We start from the raw sequence: 18893 nt of genomic DNA on the forward strand, positions 1-18893 counted from the left end.
GGGTCATTTGTGACCCAAATAACTCATTTGTTAGAGTGGGAAAATACTAATTTGTTTTTTCTGTTTTTGGCTGTTAGAATATGTTTATAGGGAATTTTTAACAATTATCTTTTTATCTGCTGCTGCTAAATTGCTTCAGTCATGTCCGACTCTGTGCGACCCCATAGATGGCAACCCACCAGGCTCCCCCGTCCCTGGGATTCTCCAGGTCTGGACATACTTAAAAACAATTCCAAAGACATGTATTCCTGTTGTGGTGCAAAGTGAGAAGAATAACACCAGTTTTTAAAATGTCATTGTAAACATATAGCTGATTCACTTTGCTGTACAGTAGAGGCTAACACAACACTGTTAAGCAATTATACTCTAACAATTTTTTTTTTTTTAAAGAAAGTGTCATTGTACCTAAGGAATCTTAGAACACCCAAATACTACAAAAGTTCTTCCAGAGGCTGTCAGGAAAACTGCTGTTTTACAGTTGTGTAAAAGAGGATCCTTTAAAGAAAAAAATCAATTGGGTATTTGAAACTAAAACTCACTTTACAAATTTTATCTGTACTAGACTCTTTCATGCATTGGAGAAGGAAATGGCAACCCACTCCAGCGTTCTTGCCTGGAGAATCCCAGGGATGGGGGAACCTGGTGGGCTGCCGTCTATGGGGTCGCAGAGTGGGACACGACTGAAGCGACTTACTAGACTATTTCTTGAAGAATACCATTTTAATATTCTTGCCTTGGAGAAAGAAGCAAGGATAATGAGAAAGTAGGAAATGCTGGGCTTGGGAATTTATGGAAGTATAAGAAGAAGACAGGACTCTGTATTGACTTGCTTCCTCTTTTATATTAGTAAATTAAGCCCTGCCTCACTGATTGTTGATAAGGCAATCAGGCATCACTGGGAGGGGGAGGGGGCCCTGAGGAGTGGGCTACTGGCCCATTTAGCCTTGCTAAGATGGTGACAGTGGACCTTCAGAGAGTCCTGTGCAAGTTTGGCGGGGGCTACACTTCAAGTTTAACTAAGAGCCTCCTGTGGCAGTGGCAAGACAGCCCAGCGATTCACCTCAGAAAAGGAGGTGGGTGAAATCCCAGCCTGTAGATCCGAGAAGCCATAGCTCACAGAATGCTGTTGTCAAGGGCACAGGCTAAAAGAGAATCATTTACTTAGGCACTGAATCATCTGTGAAATGAGGATGAGGGTAGCAGAAACTCCCCGGGGAGATAAAGGAAAGCCAAAGGTGGCTACAGTTTAGTCCTCAGAGTGATGTGAAGGAGCTCACAACCAGGGAGGGCGGCCCCCAGCTAGCAGATGGATTTAGGATGAACACATCATGCCCTCTTCTTCCAGATCACCCTATCCTCCTTAGCTCTGGTTTTCTCCATGGACTTCCCACTTGACATGGTACATGAGTTTATCTTCCCCTCCCTGCCTCCTCCTGCTCCTGCCAGTAGAATGCTGGTTCCAGGAGAACAGAGACTTTGTCACTGTTGTGTTCACAGCACCTAGACAACCTGCTCTGTGGGAGCCCTCAGGTCCCTGCTGAGCCAAAAAGTGCATGAGAGAGTCTACCATGCTGGGGTGATGCATGACGCATGCTTAACACGTCACTTACTTGTTACAAACTGGAAACACCGATAAGACCTGCATGGGAAAAATCATATTAAAAGACATTTACAAATACATAAATTTAATTTTAAAAAAGACTACTAAAAATTTAAAAAGATACATGCACTCCAATGTTCAAGGCAGCATTATTTACAATTACCATGATATAGAAGCAACATAAGTGTCCATCAACAAATGAATAAAGAAGATGTGATAAATATATGTGTACTCAGTCATGTCCAATTCTTTGCAACCCCTGGACCTCTCCTCTGTCCATGGGATTTTCCAGGAAAAAATACTGGAGTGGGTTGCCGTGTGAATATACACACACACACACACACACACACACACACTATATATATATATATATATATATATATATATATATATATATACACATATACACACACACACAGTGGAATACTGCTGCTGCTGCTGCTGCTAAGTCACTTCAGTCGTGTCCGACTCTGTGCGACCCCATAGACGGCAGCCCGCCAGGCTCCCGTCCCTGGGATTCTCCAGGCAAGAACACTGGAGTGGGTTGCCATTTCCTTCTCCAATGCATGAAAGTGAAAAAGGAAAGTGAAGTCGCTCAGTCATGTCCGACTCTTTGCGACCCCATGGACTGTAGCCTGCCAGGCTCCTCTGTCCATGGGATTTTCCTGGCAAGAACACTGGAGTCAGTTGCCATGCCCTCCTTCAAGAGATTGTTCAGACCGTGGGATCAAACCAGTGTCTCCTGTGGCTCTTGCATTTGCAGGCAGATTCTTTACCACTGAGTCACCTGATGCTGCTGCTGCTAAGTTGCTTCAGTCGTGTCCGACCCTGTGCGACCCCATAGACGGCAGCCCACCAGGCTCCCGTCCCTGGGATTCTCCAGGCAAGAACTCTGGAGTGGGTTGCCATTTCCTTCTCCAATGCATGAAAGTGAAAAGGGAAAGTGAAGTCGCTCAGTCGTGTCCGACTCTTAGCGACCACACTAGTTAACCATAAAAAAGAATGAAATATTGCCATTTGCAATAACATGGGTGGACTTGGAGGGGACTATGCTAAGTGAAATAAGGCAGAGAAAGAAACATATTCTATGATATCACTAATATATTGAATGTAAAAATTAAAAATGAATGTATATAGCAAAACAGAAACAGACTTATAGACAAGAGAACAGACTAGTGGGGAGAAGGAAGGAGTGCAAGCAAATTAAGGGTATGGAATTAAGACATACAAACTACTATACAAAATAAGATTCAAGGATATATTACAAAACACAGGAAATAGAGCCAATATGTTATAATGACTAGAAACAGACTACAACCTTTAAAAACACTGTGTTGTATGCTGCACTGTGCTGTGCTTAGTTGCTCAGCCGTGTCCAATTCTTTGCAGCCCCAGGGAGTGTAGCCCACCAGGCACCTCTCTCCATGGGGATTCTCCAGGCGAGAATACTATGTTGTATACCTGAAGCTTATATAGTATTTTATAGCAAGTATACTTCAATAAAATAATACTACCAATAAATCAAAGACTATTAAAAGGTAGGAGAAATACATGCAGACTATCTACAGGAAAAAAATAACTTTGGTTTATCTTGGGGTGATAGTTTTGAAACCTTTCTCTTATTTTTTCTTTTAAACAAATGAACATATGTTATGACTATGCCTTTTTTTTATTTTAACATGCAGAAAGGTTAAGATGGACACGTTAATCTACATGATTACAAGCTCAGAAAATGTCATCTGGCTTTTCTTCTATATGTTTTCAACCAGGTAAAACTTTAACAATGTTCGATTTCAGAGAATTTTTTTTAATCACTATTGAGAAAGACACCAAACATTCTGGGTGAAAACTGGACACTGTGACACAAGTTACCTGGAAGAGCGTCTCCAGGCTGAGGTTGGCCTGGCCGGTGGCATTCAGGGCTTTGATGGCGGGTGTCCTGTAAGGACAATGATCAAAGGTCATCTGGCACTTCAGGAAACCCTGAGTCCCTCCAGCTTTCATCTGGGGAGGCTCAATACAAAGCCTAGCCTCAGTATCGCCCTTTCCTCTGAACAGACGCTGGCCCCCACGTATGTGTGTTGCCTTGCCTCAGACCACCATGGTAAAGGCATTCAAGAGCCAGGCCCAGTGGCCCCATCTGCTCAAGGAAGCAGGATGGGGAAAACGTTTGCTGTGACCTGAACCGTTGCCATCCGACATGTGGGCCAGTAAAATCAAGGAAAAGTATATGACTACTTGCTCTTTGGAGACACACTGAATTATAATTAAAGAGTTTTTCAAAATTAGAAGGGACATTAAGGCACCCAGTTTTATTTATTTATTGTCGTTGTTTGTATGTTTGTGTTTTTGGCCATGTGCAGAATCTTAGTTTCCCAAACAGCGATCAAATCCAGGCTCCCACACAGAATTTCAGAATAGGCTTTCAGCACAAAGTTCTAAACATTGGACCCCCAGGGAATTCCTCAGTTTATTTAAGTTAGAAAATATTTTCCTTCCCAAAATAGTCTTACATAGGAAACCATGAATCTTGTTCATGAATCATTTCCGTTTAAAGATGAATCAACAACAGAGAGACTCACAGACTTAGAGAACAAACTTATGGTTGCCAGGGAGGAAGGGATAGTTAGGGAGTTTGGGATGGACATGTACACACTGCTATATTTAAATGGGTAGCCAGCAAAGACCTACTGTATAGCATAAGGAACTCTGCTTAATGTTATGTGGTAGCCTGGATAGGAGTGAGCTTGGGAGAGAATGGATACATGTGTACATTCAGCTGAGTCCCTTTGCTGTTCACCTGAAGCTATCACAACACTGTTAATCAGCTATACCCCAATACAAAATAAAAAGTTTTAAAATAAAAAATAAAAAAGGGGGGGTGGGGAAGATAGGTCAACAGAGGCTCAAGAGGCCACCCAGTGAGTCATCAGCAGAGCTAGTGGTGAAATCTAGGGTTCCTGCCCCCGAGGCCAGAATCAACCTTGTCCTCCCAACTCCCAACCAGCTTCCTGTTATGCTGTCTACCATATACTACACTCTCCCATCCTGGCTGAGGCACTGGCCGGGGGCCCAGGTACATCTTCTGGGAGGGGACAGCATCTGTAGTCCTTTCCATTTCCTGGAGTAGGAGGGGCACGTTCTCCTGACCACAAGAAAACACTGCAAACCAGGCAGTGTGCAGAGCCTACCTTCGGTCATCTGCTTTAGGCACTGGCTTCCAGTGGTCATAATTTGTCTCAACTCGGAACCACCTGCAACAAAGCACATCATCTTGTCTTACCTGAGGTCAACTGGGACACAGCTAAAGAAAAAAAAGCACATATAAAAATAAACAGTATCTCTAGGCTCATCAATTTAAAAAAAAAGATTATTGATACAAAATGACCAGAGCCTTTAATTCTACTCACGCTCCATTTAAAGGATCTAGAGGCCATATGTCTGCAGGGCCACCTCTGTTCCTTGTGATGACCACTCCCTCCTTGGGGGATGTGCCGCCAACAATGTAATAAACATCAGCAATAAGCGGAGTCTTGGCCAGTTTGTAAACAGCTGCTTCAAAGTTTTCCGATTCACTCAGAGTCTGAAGAGAAAGACAAACCTGCATTGGCATCATCATAGTTGTCACTTACCCACACCAGGTGATGGACAATTGGTCCAAAACACATACTCCTGCTCTATGAACCCATGGCTATAATCTTGAACTGTTCTGACCTCATTCCCTTGTCATCAGGGCTCCTGAGACGGAGGAAGCTCCAGTGGAAAGGCAACAGCAGGAGGGTTTTTCTCACAAAAGAAGAGAACTTTGACATGTTGTTTTGGGTGAGAGGGCTTCTCTTGTGGCTCAGCTGGTAAAGAATCCGCCCGCAATGCAGGAGACCTGGGTTTGATCCCTGGGTTGGGAAGATCCCCTGGAGAAGGGAAAGGCTACCCACACCAGTATTCTGACCTGGAGAATTCCATCAACTGTACAGTCCATGGGGTTGCAAACAGTTGGACACGACTGAGTGACTTTCACTTCACTTCACTTGGGTGAGAGACCCTGCTCACCAAAACAAAGGCTGTATGATTTCAAGGCAGATCACCCTTGCAAAGGTCTCCCCATGTTCTTCACTGATTTGTTCTCTCTGCAGGCATTTCTTGAATACCTATACTATGTCAGGCACTGTGCTGCTGTGGCAACAGAGCTGTCAATATGATGGGCCCAGTCCTTATTCTCCCCAGACTTCCATAGATGAAAGTAAAGTCAACAGACAACAGCGACACAACGTAATGAGTGTCACCACCAGAGAAGGAGATGCTGCGGAAGTCACAGCAGGGGACTGGTCCTTACCCAGGCCATTGAGTAGACCTCCAAGGGAGGTGTCACATGAGCTGAGGTCAGAGAGACAAACAGAAGTCAGACCAGAGAAAGCAGTGATTGTGAGGGGTTGGGAGTGGGGGTGGGGAAGAGCTTCAGCTCAATGAACAGATTGGCAAAGGGCTGGAGAGGAAAGACAGCGTGCTGGGTTAGAGTGGCAAGCTGAACTGGACTTCCTGATCACTTCCGCAGGTCCACAGCACGGATAGTTAAGGGGATCACTTTCCAAACCTTCTGCTTCCACGTGTACTCTTTTCTCAAGCTGATCTTGCTGGAGAATGTCCTGGCTAGAGGGCCAGTCCCTCCCACCTACACCTTCACCAACACTATTTCATCACTTTTAGAGGGTACAGCCATCTCACCCTCCTGAATAGTGTCAAAGTCCAGTGTCAAGGGTAGGGAGAGGGGCAAACAAAAGAACGATTCAAAACACTGGGGTCTGCAAAGGTGCCATCATTCAGCATCATAAACCATTAACCACGCAAGCTTTGTGGACTTTTCCCAGCCTTATGTATATCGCTTGCTGTCAGGGTAGGGTAGTGAGACTTGAGCTGGTTTGTTCTGAACTCAGCAAAATTATATGTGAGGCAATAGATGATATTGTGATGGAATACGTGATGGAATACGTGATGGAATATTTTTTGGATTATATTACCTATAGCATCCTCTAAGTGCTAGCGAAGAATTCATTGCCTCTAACAGAATTCTGTAAGAACAAAGCAAAAGAACATCAGTAAGAAATACTGAAAGTAGCTGGACTTTGCTGGTGGTCCAGTGGTTATGACTCCGTGCTTCCAATTCAGAGGCCATGGGCTTGATCCCTGGGTAGGGAACTAAGATCCCACATGCCACATGGTGCAGTCAAAACAAAAAAAAAGAAAGAAATACTGAAGGCAGTGGTGACTGCTATTATTCACCCTAGTGGCACACTGAGGGGGAGATAGGAAGCTCATCTATCTCAGGGAACAGAGGAAATGGAGTGAGTGCTAATGGGTGCAGGTTTCTCCTCAGGGGAATGAAGATGTTCTAAAACTGACCATAGTGATGGTTGCATAACTGTGACTTATACTAAAAACTAGTGAGTTGTATACTTTAAAATGGATGAATAGTATGGCATATGAATTGTATGGCATTACTTCAATTAAATATACATCTACCTTATAACCCAATAATCCTACTCTTAAGTACTTATGTAACCAACTAAACTGGATATAAGTTTACAAAAAGACTGGTACAAGAATTTATACAGCAGCCTTATTCATAGGCACTGGCCACCAGGAAAGTCCAGCTACTTTCAGTATTTCTTACTGATGTTCTTTCACTTTGTTCTTACAGAATTCTGTTAGAGGCAATGAATTCTTCGCTAGCACTTGGGGGATGCTATAGGTAACATAATCCAAAACATATTCCATCATGTATTCCATCGCAATATCACCTCTTATTGCCTCACATATAATTTTGCTGAGTTCAGAACAAACCAACTCAACAGCCCCAAACTGGAAATGACCCAATGTCCATTTATTAGCAATAAAATGGATAAGTTGTGGCATACTCGTACAATCTTCTTCGATAATAAAAAGGAATGAACTCGTGATACCAATAAGGATGAGTCTGAAAAACATGCTGAGTGAAAGAAAAAGAGTCTATGTACTACAATTTGGGGTACATGAATTCTACAACAGGCAAAACTTTTTATACTGATAGAAGTCAGAGTGGTGCCTGGCAAGGAGGTGGGGAGTCAGAGAAGGTTGGAAGTTGACCAGAAAGGAGCACTAGGGAAAATTTCCAGGGACATTTGGAAACATCTGCCAACTAAAACCTGTCACCCACTGTGTGCCTCTACAAAGATCAGGTCACTAGCCACTGCAGTTGCTGACCTTCAACATACCCTGAAAGGAGTTCAAGGTGGAGAGATGAGGAATGAGGCATTTTGTGCTTTGGGAAAAACCGGCAGAACAGGGCCTTCAAATAGTTACTTTCAGGAGAAGATTTTATGAGCCCAATTCTTTCATTTCCTCATACCTAGAAAAGCATTAAAATAATCAATGATGACATCTGCTCCTTATGACTAGCGGCAAGCCTCTGCCAAAAGAAGTGTTTGACAGCCCGTTCCCCCTTCACTGAAATCATATATTATACTGATCTTCCCCCCATCTCTTGGAGCAGTTTCTCAGAGATATCTGAAATGATGACTCCCTGGCTATACTCCTCATTTTGCTGCAAATAAAACTTAACTGACAACTCTTACATTGTACATTTTATTTTAGTTGTTAGGGTCTATATTTTGTGTATGTTTGGTGGTTACATGGATGGATAAATGAGTGTGTAAAATTGCCAAAACACACTGAATAAAACCCTTAATATTTCTGCATTTTATTATATGTAAATTATAAAATGAAAAAAAAAACTCTTGGTATTTAGATTCCCCTGAAAAGATTTAAATTATAGTTTTATTTTTAAACATCAATGCATCCAATACACTGGATTTTTGCAGCTTTTTAATCTTAAGATGCAATACTTTAGAAGTCATCTTAAAATATAACCCGGTGTACGAGACAGCAAAAGAGACACTGATGTATAGAACAGTCTTATGGACTCTGTGGGAGAGGGAGAGGGTGGGAAGATTTGGGAGAATGACATTGAAACATGTAAAATATCATGTAAGAAACAAGTTGCCAGTCCAGGTTTGATGCACGATACTGGATGCTTGGGGCTGGTGCACTGGGATGACTCAGAGGGATGGTATGGGGAGGGAGGAGGGAGGAGGGTTCAGGATGGGGAACACATGTATACCTGTGGTGGATTCATTTTGATATTCGGCAAAACTAATACAATTGTGTAAAGTTTAAAAATAAAATAAAATTTAAAAAAAGTATGTGAGGGGTGCAGTGTTTATTAACATATTTAGGGAATATTCAAGTAAAAAGTTTAGGAAAATTTCAAGCCTAGAGAGTCTTGATTATTTACAGCAGGACAAGGAAAGGCCCAAAAGGCTAAAAGGGAGGCAGGGCCAGCTCCTTTCACCAGAGGTGTGCTTCAAAAAAATGTGCTTTCTGTGGTCAGACCACAATTTATACGTGGCTTGGAACTCTGCTGACTAACAGGTAATGTAAAGCCAGATGTTCCTTTTGTTGTGCATAGAGTTATCTTCTAACACATTTGTTTTGCTCATTAAGATACTTGCCGATGGAGATGAACGCATTTGCAGTTGGAGATTCTAAAAGAAGGGTACATCTACATCCTTAGAAAAGCTTGATCTCTTATCGCAATCAGCTATTGTGGAAAACCGGAGCCTATGACAAAGATTCTCCTTCTTGACCAAACTCTCGCCAGGCACCTTGGAGTGCAGCCTCTTCATGCTCTGTGCATGCTATGTGCTCAGTTGCTCAGTCATGTCCAACTCTTGCAACCTCATGGACTGTAGCCCTCCAGGCTCCTCGGTCCATGGGATTCTCCAGGCAAGAACACTGGAGTGTGTTGCCATTTCCTTCTCTAGGGGATCTTCCCAACCCAGGAATGGAACTCGCATCTCCTGCATTGGCAGGTGGGATTCTTTACCACTGAACCACCAGGGAAGCTTTGAGGGTGAGGTGAGCTTGACAGTAAAAATACTCACAGTGCGGATAAGCCAGCTGACCGGTGAGTGTCTCTGAAAAAGGGCTGCGATCATATTCTCCCACCACCAGCCTTTATCTGTCAAGGAAGGAATCATAATGTTGACACACACTAGAATTGCTGCCCCAGAGGCAATCGTTCAGGCATTTTAACTCAATCTTAGCAGGCTAATGATTGAACTAGTTTTCATTAGATAAAAGAGGTTTGTTTATTACTTTTTACTTTTTTAATCTGCTCATAACCATAACTATCAGTTAAACAATCTGAGCCACAAAATGATGGAAGCAAAGCCCCTTTTGTTCATTCTCTGTAAAACTTCAGTAACCGTCATGCGGTGGTTTGGGTACCACTGGTTGAGAATTAGTCTCATTCACAGCTGACACTTAAGGAAATGAAGAAATATAAGAGGATAAAGAACTATTATGGACACAGATACATCCTCAACCAGCATCTTCCAGTCAGGCTTATATAAAAAGGTAAGAATACATCAATGGAAATGAGACTCCTGGTACATGTCTTTCTCCTTTATTCAGCTGCAAATTCCTGAGGACAGAGACCAAGGACAGAGCCGAGTTTTCTCAGGGTTTCCCACATGTTGGGTAACTGAGTGGTGTCCCCTGAGCCTTGGGGCATGGGAGTGGGCTGTATAATAGAGGCAACGGACCCAGGAGACAATTTGAGAACCATCTCTCCCATCTACTAGCTGTCTTCACCTTGTAGCTTCAGTTTCCTCTTTTGCATAATAGATCCAGTTAATAAAATCAGCCCAGCCTAACTAACAGGACTGCTGGGAGGGTCTAATGAGAGAACTTAGAGAAAATGCACAGAAAATGGTAAAGTGCTTTACGGATGTTGTTTGTGTAATGCCATCGCTATATCCTCTAATGACTGCAATCGTTTCCAGACAGTCTTCTGTATCCATCTTAACCCAACATGATCTAGCCTCTATAGAGCAACCAAATGAAAGTTAAGAATGTAAAAGCAAAACAGATCTGTTCACCCTGGCCTAAAATCTTCCTGTGAAAGTCGCTCAGTTGTGTCTGACTCTTTGCGACCCCATGGACTACTGGAGTGGGTAGCCGTTCCCTTCTCCAGGGGATCTTCCCAACTCAGGGATCAAACCAGGGTCTCCTGCATTGCAGGTGGATTCTTTACCAACTGAGCTACCAGGGAAGCCCCAGAATCTTCCTAGGGCTTCCATTTTGCTTAGAACCCAAACTCCTCCTCACAACCCTGCACCTGGCCTCAGCCTCCTTCTCCATCTCTAACATACTCCCCCTTACTCCATCCTGTAGCCACATTACAGTCCTGTTTCTGGAATTCCTCACCCAGGTTCTGTAGACCTGGGTCATGTAAGTCAAGCCTTCCCTGACCCTATCCCTGTAGTACTTGCTCATGCCCGACTTCATTCTCTACCACATCTTCCTGTTTTACTTTCTTGGGAGCACTTATCAGTAGCTGAAATCACGTTCATTGCTCACATGCACACTGCCCACCTTCCCCCACTGAACGGAAGCACGGGACACGGAAGGTGTTCCGTGTGCTCTGTTGGCTGAGTGAATGACATGCTTGGATAAAACTGAACAGGGATAGGGCTAAAAATGCTTGGGAGTTTGAGTACCTCGTTCGTCACCAGAAACTGTAAACTTGTGTGGACTCTGACCCGTCCATAATCCTACATAGCCAACAAAGGTGGTTCCTGTGTAGGCAATCTGAAATCAAGAGATAAGACATCATCTTATTACGCCAATCAAAAGTACTTTGAAATACCTGTTTTGCCCCCAAATTTCATGGATTTCTTTTTTTAAGTTCCATCCTAATACTCTGAAATAGCCTTCTAGATTTAACTTTGAGGGCCCAGGGACAGAAGTCAGTGGATCTGTGACCTTTGATGAGGGAAAAAAAAAGATACATCTTTATTTTCACTAACTTCTAACTGAAATTTTACTCCCTCTGTAATGAATAAATGCAAGAACTTGTGTAGTTATAGAGTGCCTATGGTTTCATCACCAGGAGAAATTGCAGGTATTTTCACTTACATAATGGCATCATACATACATATCTTGAAATATCATTCATACTTATCACTATTCTGCATTTATGGTGGAGTTATTAGACCCATTGTTAAATTTTACTAGCTAATGTGTTAAGAAAAGTATAATATAGAAATAGCTGTATTTCAACATAACTGGTTTCTTCACAATGTTGTACATTTCATGTATTTATAAAACATTATTTTAAGATGGGATCAATAAGCTTCATCAAACTGCTCCATACCAAAAAAAAGAAGCTCATCCTAGAAGTAGCAAATGGGCTTCCATTTAAAAACTTGGCTTGACTCAATTATAAGAAATTAATATCATGCTCTTATAAACTCTTCAAAGTAAAGGGAAACAAGTAAAACCGTTTAGTAATAATCAAATTTAAATTTTAATTATGAATAAAATTTTTACATACATCTTTCACTTAATCCCCTGATTATTCCATGAGTTGTAGGGATTACTCCCACTTTATTTATTGTTTCCTTTTTTTTTTTTTTGCTTTGCTCCCACTTTAAATTAAAGAAATGAACTTCAATGACTGCAAGACATTACTATATCCCTGAGAAAAAAAAAAGACACTCTACTAGCTATTTCAGACACCAGATTTCATTTTTCTTTTTTGGGGGGGCCACATCACACAGCATATGGGATCTTAGTTCCCAGACCAGGGACTGAACTCACACTCCTTAAACTGAAGGCAGAGAGTCTTAACCACTGGAACCACTAGGGAAGTCCCCAGATTTCAATTTTCAAAGAGGTACTTAGAAGAGTGCCCAGCTCATATGGTTCAATAAAAGTGAACTAATATTTTTATATTTTGAGAAATGAATGGACATAGCTTCATTTTTTCCTAAAAAGCTGAATTTTACGCCAGTAACTTTTCATTTAGCTGTATATTTCCACCTTGTTCGATTATAAAACAATTTAAAGTGGCTAAATTACAAGAGAAAAGCAGTGGCCTCAATTTTCTAAATGACCTCTTACCCAAGACACACTGAGGGCCTTCCATGAATTCTCCCCATTTCCACTCATGGAGGTAAAATGGTAACAAGTCTACTCATTATTAAAGCCTTTGCAAAATGTTAACTATAGGAAGAAAAAAGTAATCATATGGTCACTTCATTTTCATGATATACTCACATTCATGTCACTTTTGAAGAGTTCAGAAAATTAAAGTTATAAAAATCAAAATCAGTTGCAGTTTCCCAGATATTTTAGAATATGTAATTATAAGATAGAATTTGTAAGATATTGTATCTTGTAGCTCTGAAAAATTGCTTTTATTTCTAAATTCCTACACTTTCAATTGGGCTTCCCAGGTGGCCCAGTGGTAAAGAATCTACCTATCAATGCAGGAGATGCAGGTTCAATCCCTGGGTCAGGAAGATCCCTTGGAGGAAGAAATGGCAACTCACTCCAATATTCTTGACTGGGAAATCCCATAGACAGGGTAGCCTGGCAGGCTGCAGTCCATGGGGCTGCAAAGAGTCAGAGATGACTTAGTGACTGAGCATGCATGAATGCTTTCAATTGTCTGTGACAGGTCATTTTGCATAGACTCTTAGCTGGGGCAGGAGACTAATTTACAGTCTGAGTTTTGTGGAGAAAACAGCTTGAAGGTTGAAGGCCTGGGTTCGGTCCCACCTCTGCCTCATCTCCTCCTGTTGCTTGGAGCAAGTCACTGTCTAAGGCCCAGCCCTTTCATCTGGCAGATAAAAATGGAAGTACTGATTTGAGTCTGCTTCACAGGGCTGCGATGCAAATCAAAAGAAGCCCTGTATCTGAAAATACTTTCAAAACTATGACTACTAGATAAGAATAAGAGCTTAATTCAGTTCAGTTCAGTTCAGTCGCTCAGTTGTGTCCGACTCTTTGCGACCCCATGAACCGCAGCACACCAGGCCTCCCTGTCCATCACCAACTCCCGGAGTCCACCCAAACCCATGTCCATTGAGTTGGTGATGCCATCCAACCATCTCATCCTCTGTCGTCCGCTTCTCCTCCTGCCCTCAATCTTTCCCAGCATCAGGGTCTTTTCAAATGGGTCAGCTCTTTGCATGAGGTGGCCAAAGTACTGGAGTTTCAGCTTCAACATCAGTCCTTCCAATGAATAGCCAGGACTGATCTCCTTTAGGATGGAGTGGTTGGATCTCCTTGCAGTCCAAGGGACTCTCAAGAGTCTTCTCCAACACCACAGCTCAAAAGCATCAATTCTAATTTCATGGCTGCAATCACCATCTGCAGTGATTTTGGAGCCCCCAAAAATAAAGTCAGCCACTGTTTCCACTGTTTCCCCATCTATTTGCCATGAAGTGATGGGATTGGATGCCATGAAGTGATGGGACTAGATGCCATGATCTTACTTTTCTGAATGTTGAGCTTGAAGCCAACTTTTTTACTCTCCTCTTTCACTTTCATCAAGAGGCTTTTTAGTTCTCTGCCATAAGGGTGGTGTCATCTGCGTATCTGAGGTTATTGATATTTCTCCCAGCAATCTTGATTCCAGCTTGTGCTTCTTCTAGCCCAGTGTTTCTCATGATGTACTCTGCATGGAAGTTAAATAAGCAGGGTGACAATTTACAGCCTTGACGTACTCCTTTCCTGATTTGGAACCAGTCTGTTGTTCCATGTCCAGTTCTAACTGTTGCTTCCTGACCTGCATATAGGTTGCTCAAGAGGCAGGTCAGGTGGTCTGGTATTCCCATCTCTTTCAGAATTTTCCACAGCTTATTGTGGTCCACACAGTCAAAGGCTTTGGCATAGTCAAGAAAGCAGAAATAGATGTTTTTCTGGAACTCTCTTGCTTTTTCGATGATCCAGCGGATGCTGGCAATTTGATCTCTGGTTCCTCTGCCTTTTCTAAAACCAGCTTGAACATCTGGAAGTTCACGTATTGCTGAAGCCTGGCTTGGAGAATTTTGAGCATTACTAGCATGTGCAATTGTGCAGTAATTTAAGCACTCTTTGGCATTGCCTTTTTTTGGGATTGGAATGAAAACTGACCTTTTCCAGTCCTGTGGCCACTGCTGAGTTTTCCAAATTTGCTGGCATGTTGACTGCAGCACTTTCACAGCATCATCTTTTCAGGATTTGAAATAGCTCAACTGGAATTCCATCACCTCCACTAGCTTTTTTCGTAGTGATGCTTTCTAAGGCCCACTTGACTTCACATTCCAGGATGTCTGGCTCTAGGTCAATGATCACACCATCGTGATTATCTGGGTTGTGAGGATCTTTTTTGTATAGTTCTTCTGTGTATTCTTGCCACCTCTTCTTAATATCTTCTGCTTCTGTTAGGTCCATACCATTTCTGTCCTTTATCGAGCCCATGTTTGCATGAAATGTTCCCTTGGTATCTCTAATTTTCTTGAAGAGATCTCTAGTCTTTTCCATTCTATTGTTTTCCTCTATTTCTTTGCATTGATAGCTGAGGAAGGCTTTCTTATCTCTCCTTGCTATTCTTCAGAACTCTGCATTCAAATGGGTGTATCTTTCCTTTTCTCCTTTGCTTTTCACAGCTATTTGTAAGGCCTCCTCAGGCAGCCATTTTGCTTTTTTGCATTTCTTTTTCTTGGGGATGGTCTTGATTCCTGCCTCCTGTACAATGTCACGAACTTCCGTCCATAGTTTATTAGGCACCCTGTCTATCAGATCTAGTCCCTTAAATCTATTTCTTACTTCCACTGTATAGTCATAAAGGATTTAAAAGCTTAATTATTCAATGGATAACTTGTTATTGGGCAGATAACCTGTTCTTTTAGTTTTTAATATTTATTTATTTGGCTGTGCCAGGTCTTTGTTCCAGTATGCAGGATCTTTGGTTGTGTCATTTTTTTTTTTTTTTTTTTTTCAGTTGCAGCATGCAGGATGCATGCTGACCAGAGATGGAACCTGGACCCCTGCATTGGGAGCATTGAGTCTTAGCCACTGGACTCCCAGGCAAGTCCCAGGAAAACCAGATAACCTATTCTTAATTTAGCAAAACAATTTATTGGTCATGAGCCCTCATCAGAAAGACAATATGCAAGTGTAAACAGTTAAATTTGATAATAATAGCCTGAGCACTGAGAAAGTGAAGTGAAGTCACTCAGTCGTGTCAGACTCTTTGCAACCCTGTGGACTGTAGCCTACCAGGCTCCTCCATCCATGGGTTGTACTTTTAAAGAAAATAAAAAGATTTAAGTATAATTTCTTAAATATTAAAGAGAGTAGTTTGGGTCAATTATAGTTGTAAAGAACTATTTATTATTTGGCCACTATTTATCAAGCATCTGCCTTATGCTTTGCATAGATCACTTCATTGAACCTTTATAACTATCTCCATAAAGTAGTTATTAACCTCTCTGAGCTGTAATCTGCAAAATGGGTATAAGTAATTTCTCAGGTTCACAAAGGGAGTAACAGAAGTATGATTCAAACCCAGCCCTGTTAGATCCCCAAAGTAGGTGTTCCTAGCCACTGTGCTATCCAGCCCCTCCCTATTCTAGCAGCAGCCTGAACATGGAAAAGCAGAGAGCTGACTTAGTATTGTAAGTAGACGATTGGGACTTCCCTAGCCGTCCAGTAGTTAAAATTCTGCCTTCCAGTGCTGGGGGTGTGGGTTCCATCCCTGCTAGGGAACTAAGATTCTGCATGCTGAATGGTCCAACAACAACAACAACAAAAAGAAAGAAACCAAGTAGATGATTGATCATATTTCCATAGAGATTTCCCTAGGGAAAAGTGATTGAGCTCTGTAAGTAGGTGCTCAGTAATAATAAATGACTCTCATTTCTACAGGCATACTTGATGTAAATCTCTCCATAGTTTTGTTTTTCCAGGAGGTTGATGTTTTTTGTATCTTAAATTGATAACACACTTAAGCTGCAGACCATCTAAGTGATGGCCAACCGGTTAGCAAGTCTCTGATTTCTGAATCTCACACTGTACGGACTATACCTGCCCATTCTTTATGAACTGTACATCCAAAGTCAAGTTGCGTAAGAAACTTCCAAAAACATAATCCAGATTCCGGCCATGGTAAATGTGGCCTTTGGAGTCCTGAGCCACAATACTGGTGCAGAATCTGGGAAAAGGGAAAAGTTTAACATGAGTGAACAACAAAAACAAGAAAAAGGAAACGAACTTTTTATTTAAAAAATAAGTCCTCAAAGTGGTTTTTTTTTTTCCCTTTTATAAAGAACACATACGCTATGTAATCCTATGGATTCATAATTCAAGATGAGAAAGACAACTGGACACAGCTCTAGTGCTTCTTCAGTGTTACTAGACCTTTGCTCTCAGCACACATGACATTGAAAACATACTGAGAGAGAATTTCATCCTAAATCTAAATCTGAAATGGACCTATTCTGGGCTCAGTGAGATCACTTAAATTTGCCTGCTCCTCTGCTTGGAAGCATATATCTATTTAACATGCTATTCAAAGCTGGTTGAAGCTCATCTCTCTTCCAAATTTCTCAGAACAAGTACAGTGGCATCAAACTATTCTGCCTCATAAATTGCTGCACTTTCTCTTCTTGAGAAAGGGGTGAACAATTTATGGGTTTAGCACTTTTCCAGTCCTCCTTAGGGCTCCCTGCACAGAGCTAACAAAAGAATCTTTTAAGAACTACCAGCCGGAGAGATGTATTTTGAGGAAAAGAGGAAGAGGTTTGTTAAGATGTCTAAATGTCCATATTCCCTAAGAATATGTAATATTACATAAAAATATTTAAATATATCATGTTCAATTCTAGGGCAGGGGAAAGATACACACACACATACACACACACACAAACTGAGAGTAAATATATTGAAGGATGGATGGTCATTTCTGAGTAACAAGATTGTGCTTAATTTTCTTTATTCTTTTCTTTATTAATTTTCCATAAAGATTATATAGTACTTTTATAATTAAGAGGAAACAAATTTTACTTTTTTGTCATTTTAAAAAAGGAAGCTTGGTCAGGTTTTAATTTTTTCCAAGGTTTCTGGTGGCACCTTCTTGGCAGTGGTGCCAAGAAGGAGACAAAAGAGACAGAGGTTTGATCCCTGGGTTGGGAAGATCCCCTGGAGAAGGGGATGGCTACTGACTCCAGTATTCTTGCCGAAAGAATCTCGTGGACAGAGGAGCCTGGCAGGCTACAGTCTGTGGGGTCATAAAGAGTCGGACAAGACCGAACGACTAAACCACCACCAGCACCATCAAGGTTTCTGATCTTCAAAGAGTTCATGTCAAGAAAGGAACTGACAGAACACCAGAAGTAGATAAAGTTTGTAGACTTTCTGTCCAAGGTGATTTTTCAAAATTGGGGGGCAACAGTTCTTCTGTGTCATGCCAAATGTTTTTTCATGGGAGGCCCCCAAGCACAGGTGACAACCAGGGAGCTGGGCTCTGCTCTGGGAGATGCGCTGCAGCGCACGGGGACATGTGCTTTTAGCAGCAGCTCTGATGACTCAACATGCACCTGACTTTCAGCAAATTGTCCCCTTTGAGGCTTGGTTTCCACATTACAAAATGTAATACCATCTCCAGGGCCTCGTACCTAGGAGGCTCAGTAAAGGGTAGCTAGTCTTACTTAAGTCTGAGCAAACTCCAGGATAGTGGAGGACAAAGGAGCCTGGTGTGCTACAGTTCATGGGGTCACAAAGAGTCAGACATGACTTAGCAACTGAACAACAGCAACCACAGTCTTGCTTAATCTTATTCAAAAAGTCTTATACCAGAAATGAGGACAAAACATTTCCTTTGTTAATGCTAGTGGAATCTGGTGGTGCTTTTCCTTGTCAGGCAATTCAGTATATACCTTAAAATCAAATCCAAAAGTTAGAATTTCTTTACTAGAACTTTTGCTTTAGTTGGTTTGAGTACAGTGACTCCAACAAAAGAAGAGGAAAATGAAAATAACTGATTTTTTCACTGAGAAAGTCACGTCAGAATAGGAAAAAGACAGGGGTAGGAGATGAAGAATGACAAAATTAACTTAGGTCAATTGAAAAGCACTTTAACATATTTGTGTCTATTTGTGTCTTAAAACATTTCCCCGAAGAGAATGGCAGTCACAGTGCTTCTTAACCTATCCTGCCTAGGTATTCTAGGAGATGCCAAGAAGCAGTAAAGTTTCATTATCCAAAGGGAAAAAAAAAATGTTTTTTTAAATATCTTTTGCGGGCAGAAGTTATAAGTATCTAAAAGATGTTACTAGATGAAGCTGGTCTGGTGGCAAAACAGTAAGTCCTGAAGACAGAAATCAAGTCAAATCTCTTTTACTTCCAAGACCTGTTACTGAGCCCA

The 18893-nt window shown here is 41.7% G+C and overlaps 1 protein-coding gene across 1 annotated transcript in view; it reads right to left on the reverse strand.

The window, feature by feature from the left end:
• The window catches only part of NAAA (N-acylethanolamine acid amidase), a 28209-nt gene that overhangs the window by 7469 nt on the left and 1847 nt on the right, over positions 1 to 18893 (reverse strand). The window contains exons 3-9 of the mRNA XM_070372530.1: positions 16556 to 16682; positions 11197 to 11287; positions 9577 to 9653; positions 5011 to 5183; positions 4792 to 4854; positions 3473 to 3539; positions 1611 to 1639 (exon numbers count right to left, since the gene is read on the reverse strand). Coding sequence (XP_070228631.1) covers positions 1611 to 1639; positions 3473 to 3539; positions 4792 to 4854; positions 5011 to 5183; positions 9577 to 9653; positions 11197 to 11287; positions 16556 to 16682 — 627 coding nt within the window. The remainder of the gene's footprint in view (positions 1 to 1610; positions 1640 to 3472; positions 3540 to 4791; positions 4855 to 5010; positions 5184 to 9576; positions 9654 to 11196; positions 11288 to 16555; positions 16683 to 18893) is intronic.

This window comes from Bos mutus, chromosome 6 (genome assembly GCF_027580195.1).
Source record: "Bos mutus isolate GX-2022 chromosome 6, NWIPB_WYAK_1.1, whole genome shotgun sequence".
NCBI classification, from domain to species: domain Eukaryota; kingdom Metazoa; phylum Chordata; class Mammalia; order Artiodactyla; family Bovidae; genus Bos; species Bos mutus.